Genomic DNA, 24,308 nt, shown 5'->3' with positions numbered 1-24,308 from the left:
GGAATTGTTCAAAAATAAAGCTCTTTATTAATCAATAAAATACCCATAACGATGCATCATCTCACCGACTGCAATGAAAATTTTTCACTTCTGTGCAATGTAACTCAAGAGCAAGTACAGTGGTTCCAGTGACGCTCATTAAGAAGGACATCTGCTGGGCTCATCTTCTTCAGCCACAGACATACAGGAAATAAATAACCATTCTGATATATAATAAATTAGGTGAGCCATGACAAGATTCACTTTACAGTGTTTGTATGTCTTCTCGTGGCAGTCAGCACAGGAGCCAGCTGTTACTCTTCAGAGTGTGTGTCACCATCCTGGCATTGGGGTCAAACTCAGACTGTGATGATCCATGGAAGAAATAAAAAAACCCTGCGAACACAGATGAGAAAAATGATGGCAAGTTTATCGTATGAATAACTAGGAAAGAGCAGGAGCGGGTACAGGAGGGTGTGCGGTAGGTGGTGTCTACCTGGCACCCAACTGAATGATATGTGTGATTTCAACTCACTGGTGAATCCTTACCAAAAATGTCTGCCAAAACCGAAAGAGGACAAACTGAAAATTAGAACGTGTTAAAGCTTCCCAAGGCAATAGCCCCAGCGAGCAGCAGAGTGGGGATTCCATCTCATTTCTCTGGCTCTGAAGCTAGCATGTTAAAACACCAGAATATTCTACTACTAAAAAAAATTCTAAAACATTTTAGTATTTAAGGCTTCCTTCCTTTCTTTCCAACTTCCCTTGCCCCAACTAGCATGGTATGGGAGGCAATGAACCCAAGAGAATGAGACAAATGAGGAAACAAATCAGAGGTTCGTGTGTGTATGTGTGTGTGTGTGTGTGTGTGTGTGTATTATGGGCAAGTTGTTTTAAAAGCAATGTCCGCGGTCTCATGAGCACCATGGCTGAAGCCCTGGCAGATGCCCCAGACATGCCTTCAAGGGAACAAAGGACTATCACTACCGACTATCAAAGTTTTTCTTTTGAGCAAACTTTGGCACTCTCTGTTTTCTAGTGAACAGTGGACGTAACTTCAGACTGCAGCAGGAGCCCAGGCACAGTAGCTGGCATAGGAGACAAAGGCTACCAGCCAGCCTGGCTCACATTGGCTGCATCTTACATGACGCAGCAGGGATGTGAAAGACCACTGTCTGTGTCCCAGTGTTATGGAACAGAATCTTGAAAATTATTAAAGAAAAACAAATTTTAGACCAAATTTGCATCAATTACAAGTTAACATTTCAGGATTTAAGTAAAAAGACACAAGGCAAAGGACTTGAAAGTTCTTTGATTTTCACTTCATTACTGTAGTTTTAACACCCTTATCAAGTTTGACATCACAGAAAAATCAACCAACTTTGCCAAGTTTTAGTGAATATTATTTAAAAGCTTGTAGGCAAATGTTTGTTGTGATTTTCTTATAGTAAGCTTCAAGTTGAAACAGCCCACATACACTTCACTGTGATACCCTAAAACGCCCAATGCCCCTACTGTCGATGACATGAAGTTCTTACCAAATGCCTGCAACACAGCATCAACCTGTGGCTCGATTCCTGGAAAGTCGTCTTTTATCAGCCTGGGGAAGCCTTTATCCATAAGCCATCTCTTCTCATCAAATCTACAGCATGGAAAAGGAATTCAGAGCCACACCATAAGTCCTGTCATACACATGGTACGAGGCATGCTAACAGTGCGGGGTCCAGGACAACTTTTCAAGTTGTGCAGTGCTAAATGTTTTTGTGTGGGAGGAGGGTATGGTAACACGTGTACTTCCTGGGCTTGTAAGCATCTCTCATAGAATAATTATCTTCGGAAACAGGCACATCCTGCTATAGTCTATAGCAATTCTCTATGTGTACCTTAGGTCAGTTTTCTAAGCCTGGACACAAAACCCAAGAATCTACTAGTCATAAATATATAATAAAATCTATATAAACAAAAGATGGAAGCTAAGTTAAAACAGTTGGCCAAAAATAGTTGCGCTGTCTACCACACTAGGACCTGGTACACTCTGCATCGGCTGCACCTGGCTTCGTATGGCAGCCACATGCAGTGAATGAGAAGGCAGTGTGCCTGCGGTCTCGGGGTCACTGTCCCTCGCGTCCTTTGCTGTCTGGATACATGGCCAGTGGTGCACTCTGGAAAAGCCCTTTGTATTTGCGAAATTGAACCACCTGCTATCTTTTGTTTAATCTGAACATTTGAGGTTTGGAAACATTAGAGGATAGGCAGGTATCCTGAAAGCAAGAAAACTACCTTCTGGAATTAGGCTTCAAGCAAACTTTCTCCCTAGAGCTCACCTCCAGTATTGGTCGTCCACAAAGAAGTAGGTCTTCTTCGTGTCCTTGTCACTCACAGCCGCATCAATCTTCCTGACAGCGGGAGGGAAGCCGAGAGTGTAGATGCTTTTCGGGTAACCTGCTTGGACCTCACTTCCTTGGACTGCCCAGAACTGAGTTCCTGTTGAAAAATTTCCCAAGAAATGTTGTTTGAGTAAAACTAGTTGGTTTTAGAAGTGAGAATAGTGACTTGTTTGATAAAGATGAAAGGTGAAGTCTTGGCTTTCATTCCAACCCTAACTCCACGCTTAGTTCACAGCTGGCATTTTAAAATGTTTCCTGGGTGGGTGCGGTGGTGCGCACCTTTAATCCTAGCGCTGGGGAGGCAGAGGCAGGGGATTCTCTGTGAGTTCGAGGCCACAGTGAGTCAGACGAGTCAGAGCTATATGGTGAAATCTTGTCTCAAAAATAATACTTTCTGGATGAGGGGGAAATGCAAAAGAACAAACAGACGAGCAGATGTGCTACCCTTTCTGTATTCATTTCTCAGGATTTATCCATAGTTATATCTTTATTTATCCTCTGGGTCACAGTAGCCAGCCCTGGTCATCTCTTCTAACAGCCGCTTGGTCTCCACTTCCCAGACTTCCCTCCTAAGGCTGTCCTTGGTAGGTCAGACACTTAAAATGCTTATTTACAGTCACCAATTCTGATCTGTTCTTCTTCCCAGAAAACCTCTAAAATCTAACACAATGGAGAAAACTCATACTTTGAAGGTCTTACAGTAAGCTTTATTTCAGTAAAGCAAAAAAATTGATACAGTTCTCACCTTTAAAAATGAAAACACTATCCTTGCTATTTGCTTCATAGGCAGCATCTAAGTGTGAAGGAAGAGAGGGCCAAAATGCTGAAATCAAGTGAACTTCAGGCTCGGGGTTCCAGCGGGATAGGCGCCAAAGGTACCTGTAATATACAAAACTGCAACAGTCTTTCTCCTTACAACAATAAGCACAGAAGGGCACAGGCTTCTGTCGACAACAATTCACCTGTTCACAGTAGTGCGCAATGCATTGTCTCACATGTAATTTCAGGTGATGGTGACAGGCACTGCATTGTCCCACAAGTGATGGGTACAAACCGGGGTGATAGGGCTGTTCACCCTCTTCCAGTAAGATTACCCAGCTTGATACTGTACAAAAGTATTTTATGACTCGGCTGACACGATTAAAATGTCGTGCATCTTTTTAAATGTGAGAATTTTGGTAAAGCGGGGCAAAGGAAGCCGGGAACAGTCGGTACACATGGCAGGGGCCTGGGAGAGCAGTAATGGATGGGCTTTTTCTTTGTTCTTTTGGTACTGTTTGAGTGTTGTGCGTGAGTATAGATCACCTTTTCTAAAATGAGTTAGTTTAAATAATAGCACTTTCTAGCAAAGATAAAGATACTTGTTTGGCTCTAAAGATGGATGACGCTTTTAGAAATTCCATGAGTTATGATATTTAAAGAGTGAAAAATGGAAATAAGAGACAAAGTTCCCTGATTTAATGGATCTTATAGTCTACTGAGCAAAATCATCTGGGAGTCTAGAAAGAAATATTCTGAACAATTTCAAGGAGATCCTTAAAATGTAATATAAATCAGAGCTGAACAATTTTAAAATGTGCCCGAAATATATTATAATCAAATTACATTATATGTACTATATAAATACATTATATACAATCCCAAGCTTATTTTCCTTTCTGAGCACTGAACACCAAAAGTAGGGAGGGAAACACAATGTTGTATTTTCACCTGTCTTTAAAGAATAGGAGTTCCCCTCTCAGGGTGCTGACTGCATCGAAAGACAGAGACGGATCACACTTGGTTGGGATCTCAGGTCGTGGAGAGACAGAGGTTGTGGGCACCACCGAGACACCAGAGTAGGGATGCGGTCCTGAAGAGAAGAGGTTAGGGCAAGCAAGTGTTAGAAGACCAGGGATGCATCTAACAATTGACATACCGTCCAAACCTTTTCACACTGTTGTGAGATGTGACAATATGCAACCCTTCACTCCTGGGGCCAGGGAGGCAGCTCAACTGGTAAAGGGACCTGGTGCTGCCAAGCCTGATGACTTGAATGGTTTCCCAAGACCATGGTGGAAGGAGAGAACTCACTCCCACAGGTTGGCCTCTGACCTTCACATGTATGCCATAACATGTATGCTCAGGTGCACATTCCCACACGTGGGCGTGCACTCCCCCCCCCAAAAAAGCATGTAATAAAAACACACCTTCCCTGAAGACTCACTACACAGCATTCTTTTTTAAAAATGAGAATTGTAAACACGTTATTTATTCAGTGTGACCGATTTGGAACAGTGATGAAGACATAAGGCAACTAATCCATCCTTGGGGCCCTAACCAGTTTAGGTAGAAGGATATGCACAACTAAACAACCTAACCAGTCCATATAATGAATATTTTCCTATCCTTAAACCTTCCCCCACTCTCAGCTCCTGTCTCTCCTGCAAGGTGGTCAGATAAGGAATAAATCTTTCTTCAGTAGAGACATTCCCATCTGCAGGGCTCAGTCTTTGCCCACAGTGAAATTCCCAGGGAAACTAGAATTTCATGGGGTCCACACTTTCATTGAACGTTAACAAAAGAAAAGATAGAAATGCCTCTTTAGGATATTCTTATTCTTTCCAGGCAGTCGGGTTCCAGGAGTGAAAGGGTGGGCCTGCCAGTGGGGTTGGGGAATTCCAGGTATTGTCCTGAAAGAGTGGATGAGCTGGAGGGGCTGATCACCACAGCTCAGCAGATACAGAGCACAGCAGGAGCCCATCTGTCCTCAGGCCCACCCCATGCACTCTTCTCTGGTCCCTGGATCCTCTGGCTTCCACCCAATCTCTCTCCCTAACAGTTCCTTCATACTCCACAGCTCTTTGTAAATGCCTGATTGCCCAGGACTTAGAGTGACTGCTGAGGTTCAGAACCTCCGGACAACCTGGGTGTCACCTGGTGTCACCATCGCTCCAGGCTCCTAACTGGGGGTTGTGCAGGCATTAGGGAAGAAGAATATCATCCCATTCCGACAATTCAGCCTTCGTGCCTGCAAGTTCCTTTTCTCTCCTTACAGGAGGTATAAACTCCAGCAGGGATACACCTGACATGTATCCTTGTGGGCGCCTGTTGCTTCCTTTTTACTACATTCAAGATAAACTCAAGTCTGTGGCCTTGGTCCAGTGGTCAGCCACTTTTTAAAGATTTGTATCATCAGTTTCTCTTCTGATCATTTTTTGGACTCCTTCCTCATTTGTGAAGATCTGGGCTCAGAAAGTTCTTTAAGTACCAAGTCTAAGTTATTTCTGATGCTATCAATCTTTTATTTGTCTGGGTCATCAGTGCTGAGGTAAAGATGAACATAGGATCAGTCAGTCACATCTTACTGCTATTAATGACACATACTGCAATCTTAGAGAGCAATGACAAGAGCAAGCAAGCAAAGAAAAGCATCCTAGGCCTTTTTCCTCATGCTCACCGTAGAGGGACTGAATGCCGTCTATATCATCCTGAGAAAGCTGGAACTGGGTTGGGTTTCTGGAGAAGTTGTAGACTGGGTACATCAGGGCTTCTTTTTTGTCTGAGTGAAAGAGACCCAGGGTGTGGCCAAGCTCATGAGCAGCAACCAGGAACAAGTTGGTGCCTGTTTGAGAAAGCACAGATTCTCAGAGTCCGGCAGTTACTATCCCACAGACACGCACACACTCCTGCTCAGGGCTCCGTCTGGATCACACACTGTCTCTCCTTATTTGCTGGCTCACTAACTGGCATAACTCCAGACTCATCACCTGCTTTTCATGGTTGCCTCGAAGCCAGGGTCTGAGACAGTTCACTAGTTGCCCTCCTGTATCAACAGTGGTAAGTCCTGTTTTATCGACAGGATGAAGATGAATTGCATGACAATAACAATTGTTAGGATTTAGTAACAAACTGGTTTTCACTGCAGTTTGAATCAAGCACAAGCTATTTATATAGACTTCCTCTTCTTAAGTAACAAACCTATCGGGAGTTTCATCACCACCAACTTCTGATTGTTATAAAGACCTTCCTAAGAGAAGTTAATGGAAATATATTCACAGTGCATCATATATGTTTAGGAAACCATCAAAAATTAAATTTTAGAGAAAATTCACCCCCTAGTAATAGGCGTCATACAAAGAGTACAAGTCCCAGTATAAACAGAAAAATGTCCATTGCCTGGTCACGCCATGAACACAGCTGGACTCAGAGCTGCCTCACATTATGAATGGCTCTGTTGGTGCTTATCATTAAAGCAGAGGTTCAGACTATTAAAGAGAAGAAATGTCATTCCTATCACGTGGTACTTACCACTACAGACCTGCACAGTTAGTGCTTCATATTAATCGTCTGACCGACACTCAGAAATGCAGAAATTGTGATGTTTCAACAGCATGTTTCCAAACTTCAAATGCCATTTACGAAATTTAAGTAGACTGCAGTTAATAGTAATCAATAAGGTTTTCTAGAAAAAGTTTGAGGAGGAGAAAGGCTTCCGAGCTAGTAAAGGTGGCATGTTTATTTAAACAGAGCATCTCCCTTCAGTTTCTGACATTTTCTCCCAATCATTGCATTTAAAAGAAAGAGAGGCAAACGAGAATTCAAAGTCAAGGGCAACTTCTGGGGTCTCATTTTGCGCCGGGTGCTCTTCCAGCACTGCTCATTCATTACTGCAGTGGCGAGCAGTATCACTCCTAAGACACGGAAACCCTTCACAAGGCCTTGGCTGCGGAAAGGACACCTAGCAGCGTTTACTGTATTATTCTTGGTGGGCAAAGAAAGAAGCAGATTACACAGCTTGTTAGTAATGATTAGAGCAACAGAGCTTCTGATTGCCACACAGATAATCAGAAATTGAAGCTAACAAGTCATTCATTTGAGACTTGCTCTAAACAAGTTATTCTTTGACAGCTCACACCTGAACTCGTCCTACCTGAGGATCCCAGTGTCCATTTCTCATCCTCATCGAAGTGAACATCTCCATAAAATCCAGGCCCAGGTGGGTAGGCGTGAGCCAGACTCTGTCCCAGTCCGTCAAAAGGGTAAAAGTCTCCGTGTTCTGATGGAAAACGAACTCATGGAAATACTAGTAAGAATTTATTCTAACCCTTTCAGTAAGACAGCACAGGGCTGTGTGGGCTGAACACTGCTGTCTCTCAAAGTCGTCATGTTGACATGTAATCTCCAATGTGATAGGATCACAAGGCAGCTCCTTTAGAAGATGCTCAGGGAGTGAGTGGTCCGTGACAGTGAGTACCTGGGTGATTGGCACTGAGGGAGCTTCTTGGGCACTCCTGCTACACGAGGAAACACAGGCGCTCCCCAAGAACAGACTCTCACTAAACTGAGTCTGCAGCCCTTTATTTTGAATCTCTCATTTTTGGGGACTCGAAGCAATATCTTTCTGTTGTTTACAAATTTTCCAGTGTGAGGCATTTTGTTTTAACAGCCCAAACAACTCAAACACCAGATGAGTAACATGAGCACAACTTCATTACCTCCAGCTGCGAAGGAGATCATGATGTCTGCCTCTCCTTCAGGGAGCCTGGAGAACGTGAGCGGGGTCACTGCCTCCCAGACTTTCAACGCTTTCTCAATGGCAGAATCCACTCTCTCTCTCGGTAAATCCGGTGTATAATTTTCAACCCTGGATGAGAGAAGTGGAAGAAGGGATTGTGTGTTGCTGTAAGGCCTCTGGCAGTGTTAGCATTGTATGAAAACTTTGGACCCAATTACCTACCTGTAGGTGAGGTGGGTTTTCCTCCACTTTGGCGAACCTGGAAAGGTACTGAAGCCACCAACATCGGGGACGCCACATCTGGGCTTGAGCATCACATCCATAGTGTTGGAGTCCAGCTTCCCTGTCATCTCCAGCCCGAGGAACTTCTGCATTTCTTGGATTTTTTTGACAACAGGACTACTTTCCTTTCTTCTAAACATTTGTTTCTCATTTTTTTCTAAGTTGTAGTACTTTTCTAGATAATGCTAGTGGAGTGACAGATACAGTTTTAAACTATGACTATGAATTTTAAACCATTTATAAAAACCCCAAAATTCATTTTAATTTTTCACAGTTTAGTGAAAGAAAAGTAGGATGTCATATCTAATTTTATTTTTTTCACAAAGATGCCCCATTTTAGTATTTATTGCAATTTAATATGCTACCAGAGTAAGGAACCTGGCAGAAGTGTATGACTGCATAAATGACTGTATCTAAGTCTTCCCAATTCCATTATTAACATAGACCTGCTAATACTGAATGGTGTTAGATAAATTCTTTTGTTTCACAAATGAAAAATTAGAGTGTTCATTATTTCTTGAAGTTGTAGAAGATAAAGAATTCTGAAACAAGAGATTTCATCCATTCCCCATCGTTTCTTCTCAACCTGGGCTCCTGCCATTGGCCATCCTTGAGGAATTACACACACTTCCTTGCCTCTCTTTTCTTCTCTGTAAAGATGGAATTTCTACCTCTTACACTTTGATATTTTCCAACACAACTTCTAATCAGGTCATCTACTCCTGTTGGAAGACCAAAGAGGTACCATTGTCCTTCACTTGAGCTGATTACTTACCTGAGCAAAATCCATACTTGGGGGGTCTTGCCTCACTGCGCCCTGCAGAGGATATGCGGAACAGATGGGCAGGTACAACAGCAGCACCTGGACAGCCAGCCGCTCCATCCAGACAGACAGCCTTTACTTTAGTAACACCTCTTCTCTAGTTTCTGACTTCTACATCTTCCTTTTCTTGGCCACTCTTTTATAGGCAGTCAGTGTTTAGGTCACTAAGAGCATGACTCACGTATGTGTTATTTTTAATCTCAATGACTGCACGCTCTTTCACAGAAGCTCAGCACGAAGATGGAATGGCTTACATCAGTGAATCCCTCGCCCTACCACACTGGAAAGAATGCTTACTCTCCAGGAAGTGGCTTCTGTGTTTGTGAAGACGAAAAGGAACTGACTAGAGAGTTAATGTTTATACAATATTTAGATATTTTGAAAGCAGTGGTTTCTTTTTGTTTTTGTTTTTGTTTTTAGCAACACGCATTAGGCTCAAATACATGCAGGCAAGAAATAAATTGATTAACGGAAGAAGATTCCAAATGTAGCAATGATGATGGCTATCTAGGAAGATATAATGACAGAAACTCCATTTTTTGAGTCTTGCGTGTACAAGTGTTACTGATTTCCAGATGGATTTACTGGCCTTTGGGAGGGAGTGGGGTGCACTGTGAGAAGGCAGCCAACATGGAGAAGACAAGGTCCAGAATTGAAGCCCAAGTGCCCACCCAGCATCTGTTTCATGATGATGTCGCCATGCACTGGCTCCAGAAAGACTTGTCAAATGGAAGTCAACTAATTGCATATTGGATGGAGATGCTCCCCCTACCTCCTTCCTTATCTTTGCTTTTCCGTTTTTATCCTTTCCCTTCTTCTAAAGCACAAATGATTAAGGTTTACAATGGAATTTCCAGTCCTTTCTCTTCACATAACATTACCCATTAAAAGTATTTTCATTTCCTCCTTTGGCCAACCTGAGGGCTCTTCAAACAGAGAAAGTCTGTAGTAGCTGTTAAGCCCAAATTAGCTCTTTTAAAAGAAATATTTACTTTTATTTATATGTATATACTGCATGTGTTCAGGTGCCCTCAGAAGCTGGAAGTGGAAGTCAGATTCCCTGCAGTGGAGTTAGAGGTGGTATGGGCTGCTGTCTAGGGACTTGAGCAGGTTCTTGGGAGGGGCGGCAAGTCCTCTCACCTGCAGGGTCGGCTCTCCAGCCCCACGAGCTTACGTCTTAATACAGAGGCCAGAGGCTGCCAAAATGTGTAAAGTACATTTTTCTGCCAGTGAAAGGAAAATAATCCTGCAGTATCTGAAGTATGGAATTTCAAATTAGTGGAAGAAGCAAGTAAATCTAAGAGTGACTTTTTTAGTACCATCTACCTCCTTACCAGAGGGTGCCATGGCAACAGAGACTGAAGCACATCTTGGGGAAGGGGTGCATGCCCTGGGCCAGCTTGTCAACTTGTGACCTAGCATAGGTACTGCACAGAGAATATACCAATCTCAAAATCAGGAGCAGAGAAGCTGGCTACTAGCTACACTCGAGCAAGTACATAACATACCACATGATCCCTTTTCCTATGAAATGGGTAACATCACTCAAGGGATGCATTTTGATGTGGACTCCATGCTGGAGTAAACCCTATTTCATTTTGTTCTTGTGTCTTTCACAGAAAGAGCTTGTCGGCTGGGCAGATGCCTGACTTGACAAGTTCTAAGATGCCCTGTGCTCCTTTGAGTCATGTCTTTGTTAGTGTTGGCACACCCTGCTACGGTTCCTGTGTGCCCAAGAGCTATGGCAGTGACTGTAGTTGACTAACCGGGCAAGGATGTGACTTCCAGGACTGATTTGAATGGATAAACTTACTCTAAGCCACCACACCTGGCGGAGATTAATGGCTTGGGGCTATGGATTCCTCTTTGTTATTAAGTACATTATTAATTTACTGAATATTTTTTACAGTAAAACAAGCAGGCATATGCTGTTAATTAAGAAAAGGTTCAATTCCTAGAACAAAGCTTCTATATATGAGATTTTAAGTATGTGCTCTTTTTAATTGGCATAACAACCAAAGAAGATTGAGATTAGAATCATAAACACAGAGGAATGAACTCAAGGACGGCTAGCTAACCCCAGCTTACACGCTGATCAAGAGTAATGTGGGGGGCTGTAAACTTCAGTTGCAATGTAAAAATAGAAGGTGGTTGTGGTTGGAATTCCAGCACAGGGAGAGGTGGGGAATCTCTAGGCTTCAACAGCCAGCCTGCTCAGACAGTCCAGTGAGTTCCAGGCCATTGAGAGATGCTATCTCAAGAAAGAAAGGGGTGGGGAAGAAAGAAAGAAAGAAAAAAGAAAGGTGGATGGTACATAAAGAATAAAAGCTGAGGTTTCTCTCTGTGGTGGTTTGAATAGGGATGGCCCCCATAGCCCAGTGTGTGAGTGCTTGACCCATAGGGAGGGGCACTTCTAGGAGAGTGGCTTTGTTGGAGGAAGTGTTTCACTATGGAGCCAGGCTTTGAGGTTTTATAAGCTCGAGCCTGGCCAATGTGACACAGTTTCCTTCTGCCGCCTGCAGATTAAGATGTAGGACTCTCAGCGCCTTCACCAGCACCATCTGCCTGCACACTGCCATGTCCCGCCATGATAATAATGGACTAAATTTCTGAAGGTGGAAGCCAGCCCCAATGAAAGGTTTTCCTTTTGTGGTGACCCCACAGTATTATGCAGGAAACGTGCAGCTCACAGAGCTATTGGCCTAACTCATGGGAAGTGTATATGACTATGTACATGTCCACATGGAGTAACACGTTTTCACAGAGCTAAGGGGAAAACACTTGTCCTTTGGTTAGTCACTGTCCGTTCTGTAGAAATCTTGAAATCATGGCATTTTCTCTTCTACAGTCTCCCAGCAGTGTATAAACCTGTACGGCAACTGATACTTCCCCATACCATGAACCCCTGCATTCACTCAATCAAATCTCTGTTCTCATAGCCAAAATCTACACCCCCACAACTTTATTGACAGTACTCACTGATAAGAAAGGAGCCCCAAACAGGAGGGGGTTGTCTGCTCTAACAGCAGACTCAGGAAGGTGTAATCTACTGGTCTTCTGCTTTGACTTAATAGGCTACTAATATTCTGTATTACCCTTCACCTTGGTTTCAGCTAACATAGGATCATAACCAGGAAATTAGTTGTTTATACGGGAAAGAGGTCTGAGTCACTAAAACTACCTTCAAAGAGAAACATTCTCACTTGGGCAGCCTCCTGGAGTCAAAAGCAAGAACCCCAGAAGAGATTCCTCTTAACTCAACTACGTAGATGCTAATACAAATCAAGCCCACAGGTTAGCACAGCTGCCAAGGCTGTGTTCCCAGCCACAGGGGAACTTCAATCACACCCACTCTGAGGCATAAGGTAGCAGATCCACACTGTGACTCTATGAAAATGCATGCAGGTTACCATTGTTACCTTCTGTGGGACTGCTGACTTGCCTGTGTGAAAGCTTTGTGGAGATCACCCCCCTTTTACCTTATGCTTTGCCCTAAATCTTATACCTTATGCCCCATGCTTCAAGGAATAAAGAACAAGTAGCGGTAATGTAAATGAGTCGATTTATTTCATTTTACCCTTAGGTCCAATTAGCCAGTTTTCATCTGCCATAGTGAATCTTTCTGGACCCTGAGAGGTTTAATGAGCCTTGATATCCTTTGTAAGAGCTGAAGTGGTCATGGTGTCTCTTCTCAGCAACAGAACATTGACGAGGACACTGTCTGCCCCCCGAGCATGCGTATATGCACCCACACTCATAAGTGCCATATACATATACATATACATACACATACACATACACACACACACACACACACACACACACACACACACACACACACACATATATATATATATATATATATATATATATATATATATATATATATATCTTATAGTCTTAGGGAAAATGGCCCAGTGGGCCTTCCTAAGGACCAGAGTCTAGTGCAGAATGCTTCATGTCATGCAATCAGTCCCGCGGATGTCCCAGTCTCCCTGTTTCTTCTGGTGGCTAACTCCACACTGTGAGACGGAAGTTTTGATCTTTCTATCATGTACCATTGTGTGCACAATGTGAGGTGCCAGGCAAACAGCACCCCGGAAAAGTTCCTGGACTCCTTTCTGGAATACCAAGTCCCAAGTTATAGGTACCCATTTCAGTAACTTCTTTCTTATCCAGCCTGTAGCCCTGCCACACATCATAACCCAGGGTTTAAGGCCGCACTGAGCCTTCTGCCTTCGTGCTTGAGGATAAATAATATGGACTAGGACATGGTTATGAAGTGTATCCTAGAGATTCATTCTCCAAACGAATGGAGAAATTTGAAAATTTTGGATAGACTAACTTCTCATGAATATTTTTTGTATTGTTTGTGTTTGGTTAAAAGTGAGACCCCAGTCCCCTGACACCCCTATATCCAAGAAGTCTGGGATGTTTGGATGAAAGCGTCACCCAAGCCCCTAGCACCCATCCTTGGAGCACCAATGGAGCAGGAATGGAGCAAGAAGCTCCGATTCAAGCCCCTTGGTCCGGACTCCACATCAGGGAAAGCCTGTCAAGCGGTGGCCTCTCCCCAGGGAGGGTCAAAAAGCCCGCCAAGCACTGACCCCTCCCCAGAGATGGTCAGAACCACTCCCACAGGCTATTGAGGCCGCCGCCCAGAAAAGAAACATGTGGTCTCCGGGTTTTGCGTGTTCTCCCCTGTTCTCTTTCCCTCACCATGCTTTCTTGGACCACCTGGGAGTGCTGCATTAAACGTGGGCATCTTTTATTTGGTTTAATTTGGTCTGATTGGAATTATTTGCATTGCTGGAGAAGCTGGTCTTAAGAAATACTCCTAACAGTTTGTTTTCCATTTCCAATTTGAAAGAAATAACATTTATAAGTGAGGCTTTGCTGTCAGTTCACAGCAACATAATGAAATAGGAAGCATTGTAAAGAAATTATAAAGCATTAGATACAAAAGTAGCTTTAGTCTAAGTATCAGATCTTTATTTTGCACATGAACCATCTCTTGGCTGGGCATGTTGGGCATGCCTGTATCCCAGCATTTGGGAGCCAGCAGTAGAAGATGTGTGAAGAAGAGGTCCAACACCAGCCTGGCCTGTAGGTACTGTTTGAAAAACCAAACCCGAAGCACCAATTGATTTTCCTTGTGTCTTCAAAAGGCATTTTTTCTCTGGGGAGAGCTTGTCTGCCAACCCTCCACTCTTGAAAGGAGAGATCTAGGATCAACGTCAGAGAGCACAAATGGCCCCCTTCAGTGACTTATCCACCATGAACTTGGCCTTCTTGGGTTGTCAGTTGTGGCACTAAACTGTTTTAATTCATAAATTGTTATACTAGAAATTATAAAAATATAGAAGATGAAATATAAATAAATTTTTACTTAGTAGCTCTGTGTATCAACAATTCTAAAAGGTAAATAAAATATAAAATATTTGGCTCTTCAGAAAACTGTCTCCTTTAAAATTGTGCGGTATGTATTTTCATTAACTTGGTGACAGGACAGGTTGCCATATTCTTAGCAGTTGAACCAGGTGTTAGAACCACGGGAAGCATCAACCATTCTCATTTGGAGGTTAAATCTGTATTGAGTTGACTGGTGAAAGAAATAAAAATACCCTAAAAATAAAATGAAACATATTTATTATATTATACATGTAGTTTTCAGATTTTGACTCAATTTTGCATGACTTCAGTATATATAGTTTTTATATTTGTATTTTAATTTTCATTTATGTTTTTATATTTACATTTAATAGCAATGCTGTTACTTTTGGTACTATAACAAATGGAGAAAATATGTCTATACTCTTACCATTGTTCTGGAAAACACCATCAACTTTATTGCCAACTCCAGGGAAGTCATCTGCTATTAATTTGGGATAACCTGAATCCATGGTCTTACTATATTCATCATACCTGATCAGAAAGTGGTTAGAAGTATTAGGACCTTTGCAAACACATGCAGATTGCTTAAAATATTTGTGGAAAACACACCAGCATGAATTTCATACAAATTTTAATTCTTGAGATTAGCAAAGTAGTTGGATGCCCCTACTGTCCTACAGAAGAGCGCCACGGGCTCACTGCATTCCCTGTATAAGCAGCACCGTGTGATACCAGGCTATGGTTGTTCAGTGGCTACATCATTCACAAAAAGGCAGTTGACCATGTCCATATGAAACTCATTTGAAGATCTTTCTATGTACAGACAACTGGCACCCTAAAATTATTTGGATTTCAGTCTTTACCTCCAGTACTTGTCATCAACAAAGAAGTATGTTTTTCCAATCTCTTCCTCACAGACAGCAGCATCAATGTGTGTCACGCTGCTAGGAAAGCCAAAGTAGCTGTAGATGTCCGTGGGGAATCCTTCCAGTACACTCCGCTCACGAACAGCCCACACTCTATTGCCTGCCAATCAAGAGCCACGGATGAATCTCTTTGTCTACATTTCCAGCAAAGCTTCACGGGCTAGAGCAGCATCCTAGCCACAGACCGCAGTGCTTCAGGGAAAGTAGAGGTGGCTTGTTCTGTGTTAAATGCTGATACTGGGATCCAATTTCAGACCAATTAAATGTGTTAGCCTTTTGTTTGTTTTATTGATTGATTGTTGTGTTTTTGAGACAGAGTCTCACCTTGTAACCTATTCTGGTCTAGAATTCACTATGTAACCAGGTTTGGCCTCCAGTTTGCAGCAATCCCCCTGCCTTAACCTTTTAAATGCTGGAATTAAAGGCAGGAGCCACTAAGCCTAGTTTATATGAGCTTTTTTTCTTTCTAGGCCACTGTATTTTGTAAAAAGCTTTGAGAATTATCTTTTTCCCTCTATTGTACTTGAAGTTCCTTTCCAAAGCTCAAACAACGAGAGGTTCTAGGCTACCTCAGTGCTAAGTTGGGTGGCATCTTAGAAGGTAGATATGTAAATTTATGCAGATTCCAGTACCTAAGCTATGTGTTATAGGAAACAGATCTGTTTGGAAAGCAAGATCACTCTTTTGACAAACATGCTTATTTTAGCTCACATGAAACGCTGCTTTGAAATGCTGTGTGTGTAAACTTGTATTGAGTTTCACCCAACAAAGGCTAGAGAGGCCATTGCAAAGTATTGTGCCTGTCTGAACTGCGGTCCCTTCCCTGTTGGAGTGTGTAACTGTATCAAGTATCTCAATGATTGTACTACAGCAAACACGTTGGTGAAAACATGTGTGTCTGACATGATCTTTAGCGTCAGAGGTGCTAGATCCTTTGATCTCACTGAATCACACAGACTCATTGAAGTCCATCTGCAACGACTCTGATTTTCTCATACATTAATCTATGAATGAATTGCCTGGGAAACTTAGTACAATTTAGATTCTCTCATGGAAGTTTCACAGTGAGACCTGAGACTCTTTCATTTTTCAAGGTAGGTTGTCATCAGGACAAGGATATTGGGACATGCCTGGTTTCTCCTAGTAAAGTTCATAGACTGACATCAAGAAGAGAGCCTTGGATGAAAGTCAGAGGAACATGTTGCCACTTTACTAGGAGAAATCAAGTCAGCAGTGCCTCATCTGCCTACCTGGTGATAACTTTTGTTCCCTCAAGGGAATGGTTTACATTAAAATGGGGTCTAGGAAACTGCATACACAAAATTGTTCTGTGTCTTCCTTTGTAGAATCAACTTGTGTCTCTTAATTTTATTTCGGAGAACCCACAGCAATATGAAGAAGTTTAAAACACAGTGATTGTTTGCAAATTCTTTAACAATCCTAAAAACTTATATCTCTAATCATTTACTTTTCAATCAAAATGATGCTAAATATACAATATAGCTTTTAACTGTGCTGATTGATAGGCTCCATTTGCTTACATCATGGAGTTTAGATTTTCAGAAGGACATGCAGTGAGTATAGCTAGGACCCTTTTATCTCATTCCAAAGGTAAATAAAAATTTAATTTATAAAACAGAAATAATCAGAAACATTACCTTTGAAAAAGTAGGCTTCATCTGCCATACTAGCTTCGTAAGCAGCATCAAGTTTACCTGGCAGTTCTGGCCAGAGTATACCTATCAAATTGATCTCTGGTTCTGGTGTGGCTCTACTTACACGGATGTAGAACCTGATTTAAAAGACAGACAGAGCACAGTTGTCAGTGAGTCTCTGGGTAGTCTCCACCCACTTCTCGCTGGAGAGCTTCTGTCAGCAAATGTCTACTGTCTTTCCCAAGGAGAGGCCAGGATGAGGGTTTCTGTTTGATGTGCTTGTTTCTTCACAGAAACACCCATGCTGTAGCAAATCTTAAAAGTGACAGTAGTGTATCATCTGGGACCCCATCATGTGAAGACACAAATGGCATAAACAAGCTCAATATAAGGAGTAAAAGGTCATGGAAATAGGACTGGGGATCTAGATTATTAGTAGACATCTGGCCCAGCATGTTTGAAGCCCTGGGTTTGAGCCTCAGTACTATCAACAAATTTCAGTGAAGATGATGATAAAACAACGTTTTTTATTACTTTTATTGCTGGTTCTAGTATAGTTTAATTTTTATATTGACTGTGATTCACAGACAATTTGTATAAACCTTAAAAATGTAATAGTCAGTTTTGGTGAGCCATGAGGCACTGTCTGTAGCAGGTGACCAATTACAACACAGTATCCTGTACTTAGTGACTGTTGTCATTCCTGAATATCTGAGGGTACATGGGTACTCCTATGAACACCTAAATATGTGGAAGATTAAATCCTTTATATAGGGTAACTTTTAAAAATATAGTCTATGAGGCCACACCTACAGGCCCCTTCTATGCCATATCCAATCTCTTCACCAAGCCAGATTTCCCACATTCTAGGCTCTAGCCCAGTGAATCTCACTGACCTGCTCCCCCTGCCCCCACCACAGCCCCAACCTGCCAGATCTAGTCTGGGACCCATGCCCAGCCTCCCAGCCTATTCTGGCCACCCCTGCCTGAAACACAAACTTCTAGGTTTCTGCCATGATCCTGTCTACCTACCTCCCTAACCTACAGCCCCCCCCAACACTGCATTCAACCTTTCCACCCAGCCAGATCTACCCCCACATCCAGGTTTGTAACAGGAAGAACATCCTATACATCAGCCCTGTGTCCTCTGAACATTCCTCCCAAACCATTTACCAACTCTAGGCCCAACCTACCCACATAACTTCTCTTCTGTCCCAACCTGCTCTGTCTATATCAGATCTAGAGCTATCAATAGATGTCTACATGCCCAGGTCTTATTGAAAACACACCAACAATAGAAAATGGAAGCTCAAACCATTAACTTCTCTTTAAAACCTATCAGTCCTGTAGAAATGTCTGCCAGTGACAATTTTCTAGATAAACCCAAAGGCACAGAATTTAAAAGAACAATCATAGACCTCATCAAAGAATAAAAGAAGTTTAAAGAAGATATGAAAAAGTTCAATTAAATCAAAGATAAAGAGCTTACAGAGAATAAAACACAAACATAAAGTTGATGGAAATGACAAAGACAATCCAAAACTCAAGAATGAAATTAAATAAGGTGACAGAAACACTGAAAAAAAAACTCAAGCTGAAATGAAAATGAAATTGAAAAACCCAGTAACTCAATGAGAAAATGTAAAAGGAAGCCTTACAATTAGGGTGAAACAAGCAGAAGACAGGGTTTTAGGACTCCAAGATAAAGGAGAGGATCTAGAACAAATAAAACACAGGAAAGATACATACAAGAAATGTGGGATACCATGAAAAACCAATTCTTTAAATTATAGCATAGACAGAGAAAAGAACTTCGAGTTAGCAGGATAAACCAGATCTTTAACAAGATAATAGAAGAAAACTTTCTCAAACCAAGAAAAAACATGCCTGTGCAGATATAAGCAGCACACAGACCACCAAATAGGCAAGACCAGAAAAAGAAAATCCCCACAGTATATCATAATTAAAAGCTAAGTACACATATCACTGTGTTGTTTTATGTTGCAACATGAAAGTTGCAAGAGAAAAGGCACAAGTTACAAATAAAGGAAAGCCTTAGATAATAGATTTCTCAATGGAAATTTTGAAAGCCAGAAGAGCCTGAAGCAATGCATTCCAAATTCTAAAAAATTATGACAGCTAGTCTAGATTAATATACCCAGCAAAACTATCCACCATAATTGAAGGAGACAGAAAAACTTTCTATAATATTAAAAACTTAACATTGTTTTATCCAACAAGCAAAATTTAAAGAAAATACAGGAAACAATATCTAGGGTTGGAGAGAGACTATATGACATATATATATATATATAATTATATGAAGCTATAATTATTAAAACACAACAACAAAAATTCAGCAGCATGGCCACAATTAATATACACATTTCAATAATAACTTTAAATATCAGTGATTCCAATTTCCCAATCAAAAGACATGGGTTGATTAAATGGATCAAAGAACAAAAATCCATCTGATTTCTGCAAGATAAGCTTCTTAGCTTTAGAGATAAACATCTTCTTTGAATAAAAGGATGGATAAAACATGCCTATCAAATGAGTCTAGGAAGCAAAAGAAGACAAAGGATGGCTAAGAAATATCTCAAAAAAGTTTATTTCTTCTAGCAATAAGGAAAATACAAATCAAAATACCTTTATGATTTCATCCTAACCCGGTCAGAATGGCAAAGATTAACCAAACAATATACAAATACTGCATGGGGGCTGGGGAAGAAGGAACCTTCATTTGCTGTTGGTAGGGACAGCTAACTGGTGCAGCCACTGTGGAAATCAGTGTGAAGAATTCTAAAATGAACAAAAATAAATCTACCACATGACCCAGCTTTATCACTCCTTGACATAAGCCCTAGATACTTGTTCACCATGCTCCTTGCTGTTTTGTTCACAATTGCTAGGAAATGGTAGTAACCTAAATGTCTTTCAACTGATGAGTAGGTAATAAAAATATAGTATATATACAATATGGAATATTATTATTATAAAGAAAAAATGTAATTATGAACCTTTAAGATCAGTGGATGGAACTAGAAAAGACCATCCTGAGTGAGGTAACCCCGACCCAGAACCAACAGCACATTCTCTCTCTCATTAGAGGCGCCTAACTCCAAATCTTCAGATGTAATACACACCCTGGAGTAACTGTAGAAACCAGGAAAGTAAAAGAGGGGCCATTACCATAGTGGAAGGGTTGGGGAGCAATAGAGAGAAAATAGTAGGGTACAAGTGTTTTGATCAGAAAAATGGAAAGGGGGCAGCTGTATTCAGCAAGGGGGGAAAGGAGATAAATACAGAGAAAGAAGGGAGAAAGGCAAAATAACAATATTCCATCTGAAAAAGTAATAAGGAATCATACCATTAACTACCTTGCTAAGAAAAACTCCACAATATGCTTGTCTTTACATAAATAAGCATACACTATTTAAATAGGATTTTTCCACATGAGCTGACAATGTTCTATCCAAGAGTCAAAGACCACCTAATAAAAAAACACCAGACATGAGAATCCCTCTTTTGAGTTCTTGGTCAAGGCTGTCCAAGAGAATCTCCAAACATTATAGGCTATTGCTGTTATCTTTGGTTGCCCCCAGAAATGGAAGATAAGTCCGTATTGCTTAAGACACCATGAACTTCACACAGAGAGCCTACAGGCTCTGAGCTCAACCTCACCTAAAGAACTCTTCCATGAGGACTACCTATTATGATACCAGAAAGTGCCACACATTTCCAAAGGTGAAGGAATGTGATTTTTCAGAACCAACTGACCTAACCATATGGAACTAGTCATATTAGTTGTATAAAGAAAATAGGGAAGCACAATCAATTGTGACCATGCAATTACAAACACTGTTAAGTTACCATATGAGGCATATTGGTGGCCTTCAATGGTGAATATAGAGCCCAGCGGAAAACGAAGACCTTACCTGCCCTTAAAGAACATCACTTCTCCCCGAAATGTAGTTATCGCATCAAAGCTTAGAGCACTATCACACGGTCTGGGGGTTGTTACACCTGTTGGGTGGATGGGATTTGGGGAAGGTCCTAAAGAATATGAGAGACCTAGAGTTACTTTCTATGGTTCCAGAGCCCACGTGAAGAATGAAAGTGCCTTTAACAGCTAATGGCTGCTTCACTTACCGTACAAAGCCTGAATGCGATTAATATCTTCCTGGTTTAGCACAAAGTCGTCATCGTACCATGTATAGCTGGGGAACATTAGTGCCCCTATATCATTGGAATGGGTGAGTCCAAGGGAGTGGCCCAATTCATGAGCCGTAACATAGAACAAGTTGAAACCTGGAAGGACAAAGATCCATTTCTAAGTACTAAAACTTATATTGTTTTCAGGTATTTAGTAAGGAAATAATCTTTCAGAATGAATTTGAATTTCCATACCTTCTTAGGTCCTTTTTAAAACCCACATATGTATATACTGCCCTTTTCTGGTGGTGGGAGCATGCACAGTAGAGCCTACATTCGGGATGAGATTGGTAAGTCCATGTTAACAATGAGCTGGGCCAAGTTCCTTTGCAGAGGGGCAATGAAACTCTCAGTTTCTACTTATTTACAAAGCTGATAAATGCTTAGGACTGGGAAAATTGAAAAACATGAAACAACTATTTTCTCATTCTGTTTTCCAAGTTTAGTAGCAAATTTGTCAAGTGTATTGCATCTTTCTTGTAAAAACATTCCAGGACCATAAGTAAAACATTAAAGCTTTTAACTGCCTTTCTTTTTAAAAGAAAGTTGTTTGTTTGTTTGTTGCGCCTACACACGGGTGCAAGCACAGAGTGTGCAGAGGATGCCTGTGTGGAGGGCAGAGAATGATGTAGAAGATTTGGCTTTCTCCTACCTACCAAAGGGGTTTCCAGAATCAGACAGGTTTTCCGGAGCTGCATCTCACCAGCCCTCAGAATTTCCTAAGAGAAGTTTTAGAGTGACCTATTTGTCACCAGGGAGATGATATGCAATCAGAAATCACTCCTGTCTCATGCTTCTCAACGTGATACTAGTTCTCAGAGTGGTGATAGATTGCCTACTTCCATGAATGCATTAAATCAACCAGCATTGCCGTGGACTAGGAGAGGCCAAATGAACTGAGAGGAGCGGCATCAGCAGACTTACTTTCGCTAGTGTCAGTCCACCTGTCATCAAGATCAAAGTGAACGTCGCCCCCAATCCCTGGGCCTGGCTGAAAAGCATGAGCAAGGCGATAGGAAGGCCCATCGAAAGGGTTGTTGTCACCATGGTCTGCAAGAAACAAAATTCAACAAAAGGCTCATTGATTCTCACATTAGTTAGCTCAATGCTTTGCTGAACTGCCAGCAGACTTCCAGTCAGTGTGATGTTATTTTACTGCTCAACCCCATAAAATCAACAATGCTTTTAACAAGCAACTGCCATGCAAAGCAGAGATTATAGAAAGGAAAGCCAAGGCTGAAGAACTTACCTCCACGATAGAAGGCGAGCACAATGTCTCCTTCCTCATCAAAGACCCTGGAGAATGTTAGTGGGGTCACATCACTCCAGACTCTGAAGGCTTTCGCGATGGACTGGTCCACAACTGCTCTTGGCAAAAGTGGTGTGTAGTTTAAAATACTAAGAAAAAAAAATAAGATGGTGACACATTGGGTTTTGTTTCCTTCTATTCTAATGGGGGAATAACAGCCCAATTTTGATTCTGATACGCGGTCTAGTTACCTGTATGTCAGATGTGTTTTTGTCCAGCGCGGATTGTTGTAAGTGATGGCTTCTGGCGTCACATCAGACACCCCACACCTGGGGTTACTCATCACTCTCAGGGTTTCAGGATCTGACTTTCCAGTCACTTTCAACCCAAATATTTGCTGCATTTCCTTCAGCTTTTCAGCCATCAACTCCTTGCCACTCAGGTTTTTAACTTCTGTGTCATTGCCCAAGTTGTAGTAGTTTTCCAGGTATTTCTGATAAAATATAAAATTAATGAAGCAGTAAGTCTGGAGAGGTCTCAGCAGTTAAGAGCGCTTCCTGCTTGCAGGGAACCCAGGCTCGGGAGCTCCTTGCTTCTACTACTGAGGTTGGCAGACACACGATACACTCAGACATACACATAGTTAGAAACACATAAATATTTAAAGTTATTGAAATTCTAAATGGAAAGTGGTTCTCCTTTTTTAAAAAATAATGAAAGCCTGAAGTTTTAGACAAACTAGAGAATTACTTTCAAACTTTTGATTTGGCTTTACTGTTAGAACAAGATTTGTAGGTGAGGTTTGCACTCTTGCAAATCCACCTTTGTAGAGGGGGATCTGCCTTCCCTTCCTTGGGTTCCCTCCCCTCCAGCCAGGAAGGAGGTATCTAGCTAGACTTGGTATACACATTTTTAGAAGTTTCCATTTCTGGCAAATGGCATTTCTCTTAGAAGGAAATCCATCTGTAAATGCTACCACTCTATACTAGAAAGACACAAAGTCAAGACCCGCATTCCCACCATGGGTAATGTTGCATCCATTTACCCAGACAGTCTCCACATCTTGCCGATGTCCTTCTTGGAACACGGGGAAGGCATAAGAGCTGGTGCCCCAGAGAAGCAACAGCAAAGGAAGGCGAGGCATGATGTCTCTCTTTTCTGGGCAAGATCAGCAGCAGTCCCCTGCCTGCCTGCTTCAGTATTCTACCGAGGAAGCTCCATCCTTATATAGGGACTTCTCGTACTTCTAGAAAGCCAGAGGCTATGTGACTCATGATTCACAACATCCTCTTCATCAGCAGCAAAGAGCCTAGAAAATCAGAAACTGTGACACCTAGCAGATTGTTTGGGCTGGTTTGGTGTGATAACCCCAGAATTATATCAAACAGGACATTTGTGAAAGAGATGGTCTTCACCAATTAAACAGTTGCTTTCTCCCATTCATGTTTATATTATTTGAGAAAAGGTCAGGCCTATTAAAAACATAGGCAAAACATACTCCAAGGCTGTGTGTATGTTGTATATGGTATGTGTGTGTATGTGTGTGTGATTTGTATATGTGGTATATGTGGTACATGTGTTGTATGTGTGGTGTGTGTATATACGTGTATGTGTGTGATGTGTATATGTATGTGTTGTGTGTGTTGTGTATATGTGTGTGTTGTGTGTATGGTGTGTGTTTGTGCTTCTGTGTATGGATGTGTGTAGTGTATGTGTACGTGTTTGTGGTATGTGTGTATATCTGTGTATGGTGTGTATGTTCATGTATATATGTGTGTGTGGTATATGTGTATGTATGTGCATGGTGTGTGCAGTGTGTGTGTTTTTGGAAAAGGTCTCCCATTGTTCTGAACTCACCTAAAAGGTCACACATTCCCATTGCTAGGATTACAGACACA

At 41.6% G+C, this 24,308-nt stretch overlaps 2 protein-coding genes across 2 annotated transcripts; both read right to left on the bottom strand.

Moving 5' to 3' along the window:
- Positions 1-274: 274 nt before the first annotated feature.
- Mmp10 (matrix metallopeptidase 10) lies at positions 275-9,028 on the bottom strand. Its single transcript, XM_038323455.1, has 10 exons — positions 8,921-9,028; positions 8,086-8,330; positions 7,844-7,992; positions 7,279-7,404; positions 5,806-5,970; positions 4,077-4,218; positions 3,112-3,245; positions 2,304-2,463; positions 1,518-1,621; positions 275-375 (listed from the first exon to the last, which is right to left on the bottom strand). Exons 1-10 carry the CDS (start codon positions 9,026-9,028, stop codon positions 275-277), a joined length of 1,434 nt encoding a protein of 477 aa, XP_038179383.1.
- Positions 9,029-14,492: 5,464 nt separating this feature from the next.
- Positions 14,493-23,554, bottom strand: LOC119810622 (interstitial collagenase A-like). Its single transcript, XM_038324183.1, has 10 exons — positions 23,456-23,554; positions 22,662-22,903; positions 22,411-22,559; positions 22,086-22,211; positions 21,099-21,257; positions 20,885-21,002; positions 16,947-17,080; positions 15,226-15,388; positions 14,790-14,893; positions 14,493-14,593 (listed from the first exon to the last, which is right to left on the bottom strand). The coding sequence occupies exons 1-10, from the start codon at positions 23,552-23,554 to the stop codon at positions 14,493-14,495; spliced, it is 1,395 nt and encodes a 464-aa protein (XP_038180111.1).
- Positions 23,555-24,308: the final 754 nt, after the last annotated feature.

Source organism: Arvicola amphibius, chromosome 3, assembly GCF_903992535.2.
Source record: "Arvicola amphibius chromosome 3, mArvAmp1.2, whole genome shotgun sequence".
Taxonomy (NCBI): Eukaryota; Metazoa; Chordata; class Mammalia; order Rodentia; family Cricetidae; genus Arvicola; species Arvicola amphibius.
Note: the sequence above shows the minus strand (reverse complement) of the source record. Positions and strands in the feature narration are given on the sequence as shown.

Excerpts from the sequence above, each read along its gene's own strand:
- LOC119810622 (XM_038324183.1), bottom strand. The coding sequence starts at position 23,554 with ATGCCTCGCCTTCCTTTGCTGTTGCTTCTCTGGGGCACCAGCTCTTAT. Across the intron at positions 22,560-22,661 it reads AAAACACATCTGACATACAG|TATTTTAAACTACACACCAC; the intron begins GTAACTAGACCG and ends TTTTTTTCTTAG. Across the intron at positions 22,212-22,410 it reads GCTCGCCTTCTATCGTGGAG|ACCATGGTGACAACAACCCT; the intron begins GTAAGTTCTTCA and ends TGTTTCTTGCAG.
- Mmp10 (XM_038323455.1), bottom strand. The coding sequence starts at position 9,028 with ATGGAGCGGCTGGCTGTCCAGGTGCTGCTGTTGTACCTGCCCATCTGT. Across the intron at positions 8,331-8,920 it reads CAAGTATGGATTTTGCTCAG|CATTATCTAGAAAAGTACTA; the intron begins GTAAGTAATCAG and ends TCACTCCACTAG. Across the intron at positions 5,971-7,278 it reads ATGGACACTGGGATCCTCAG|GCACCAACTTGTTCCTGGTT; the intron begins GTAGGACGAGTT and ends TTTCTCAAACAG.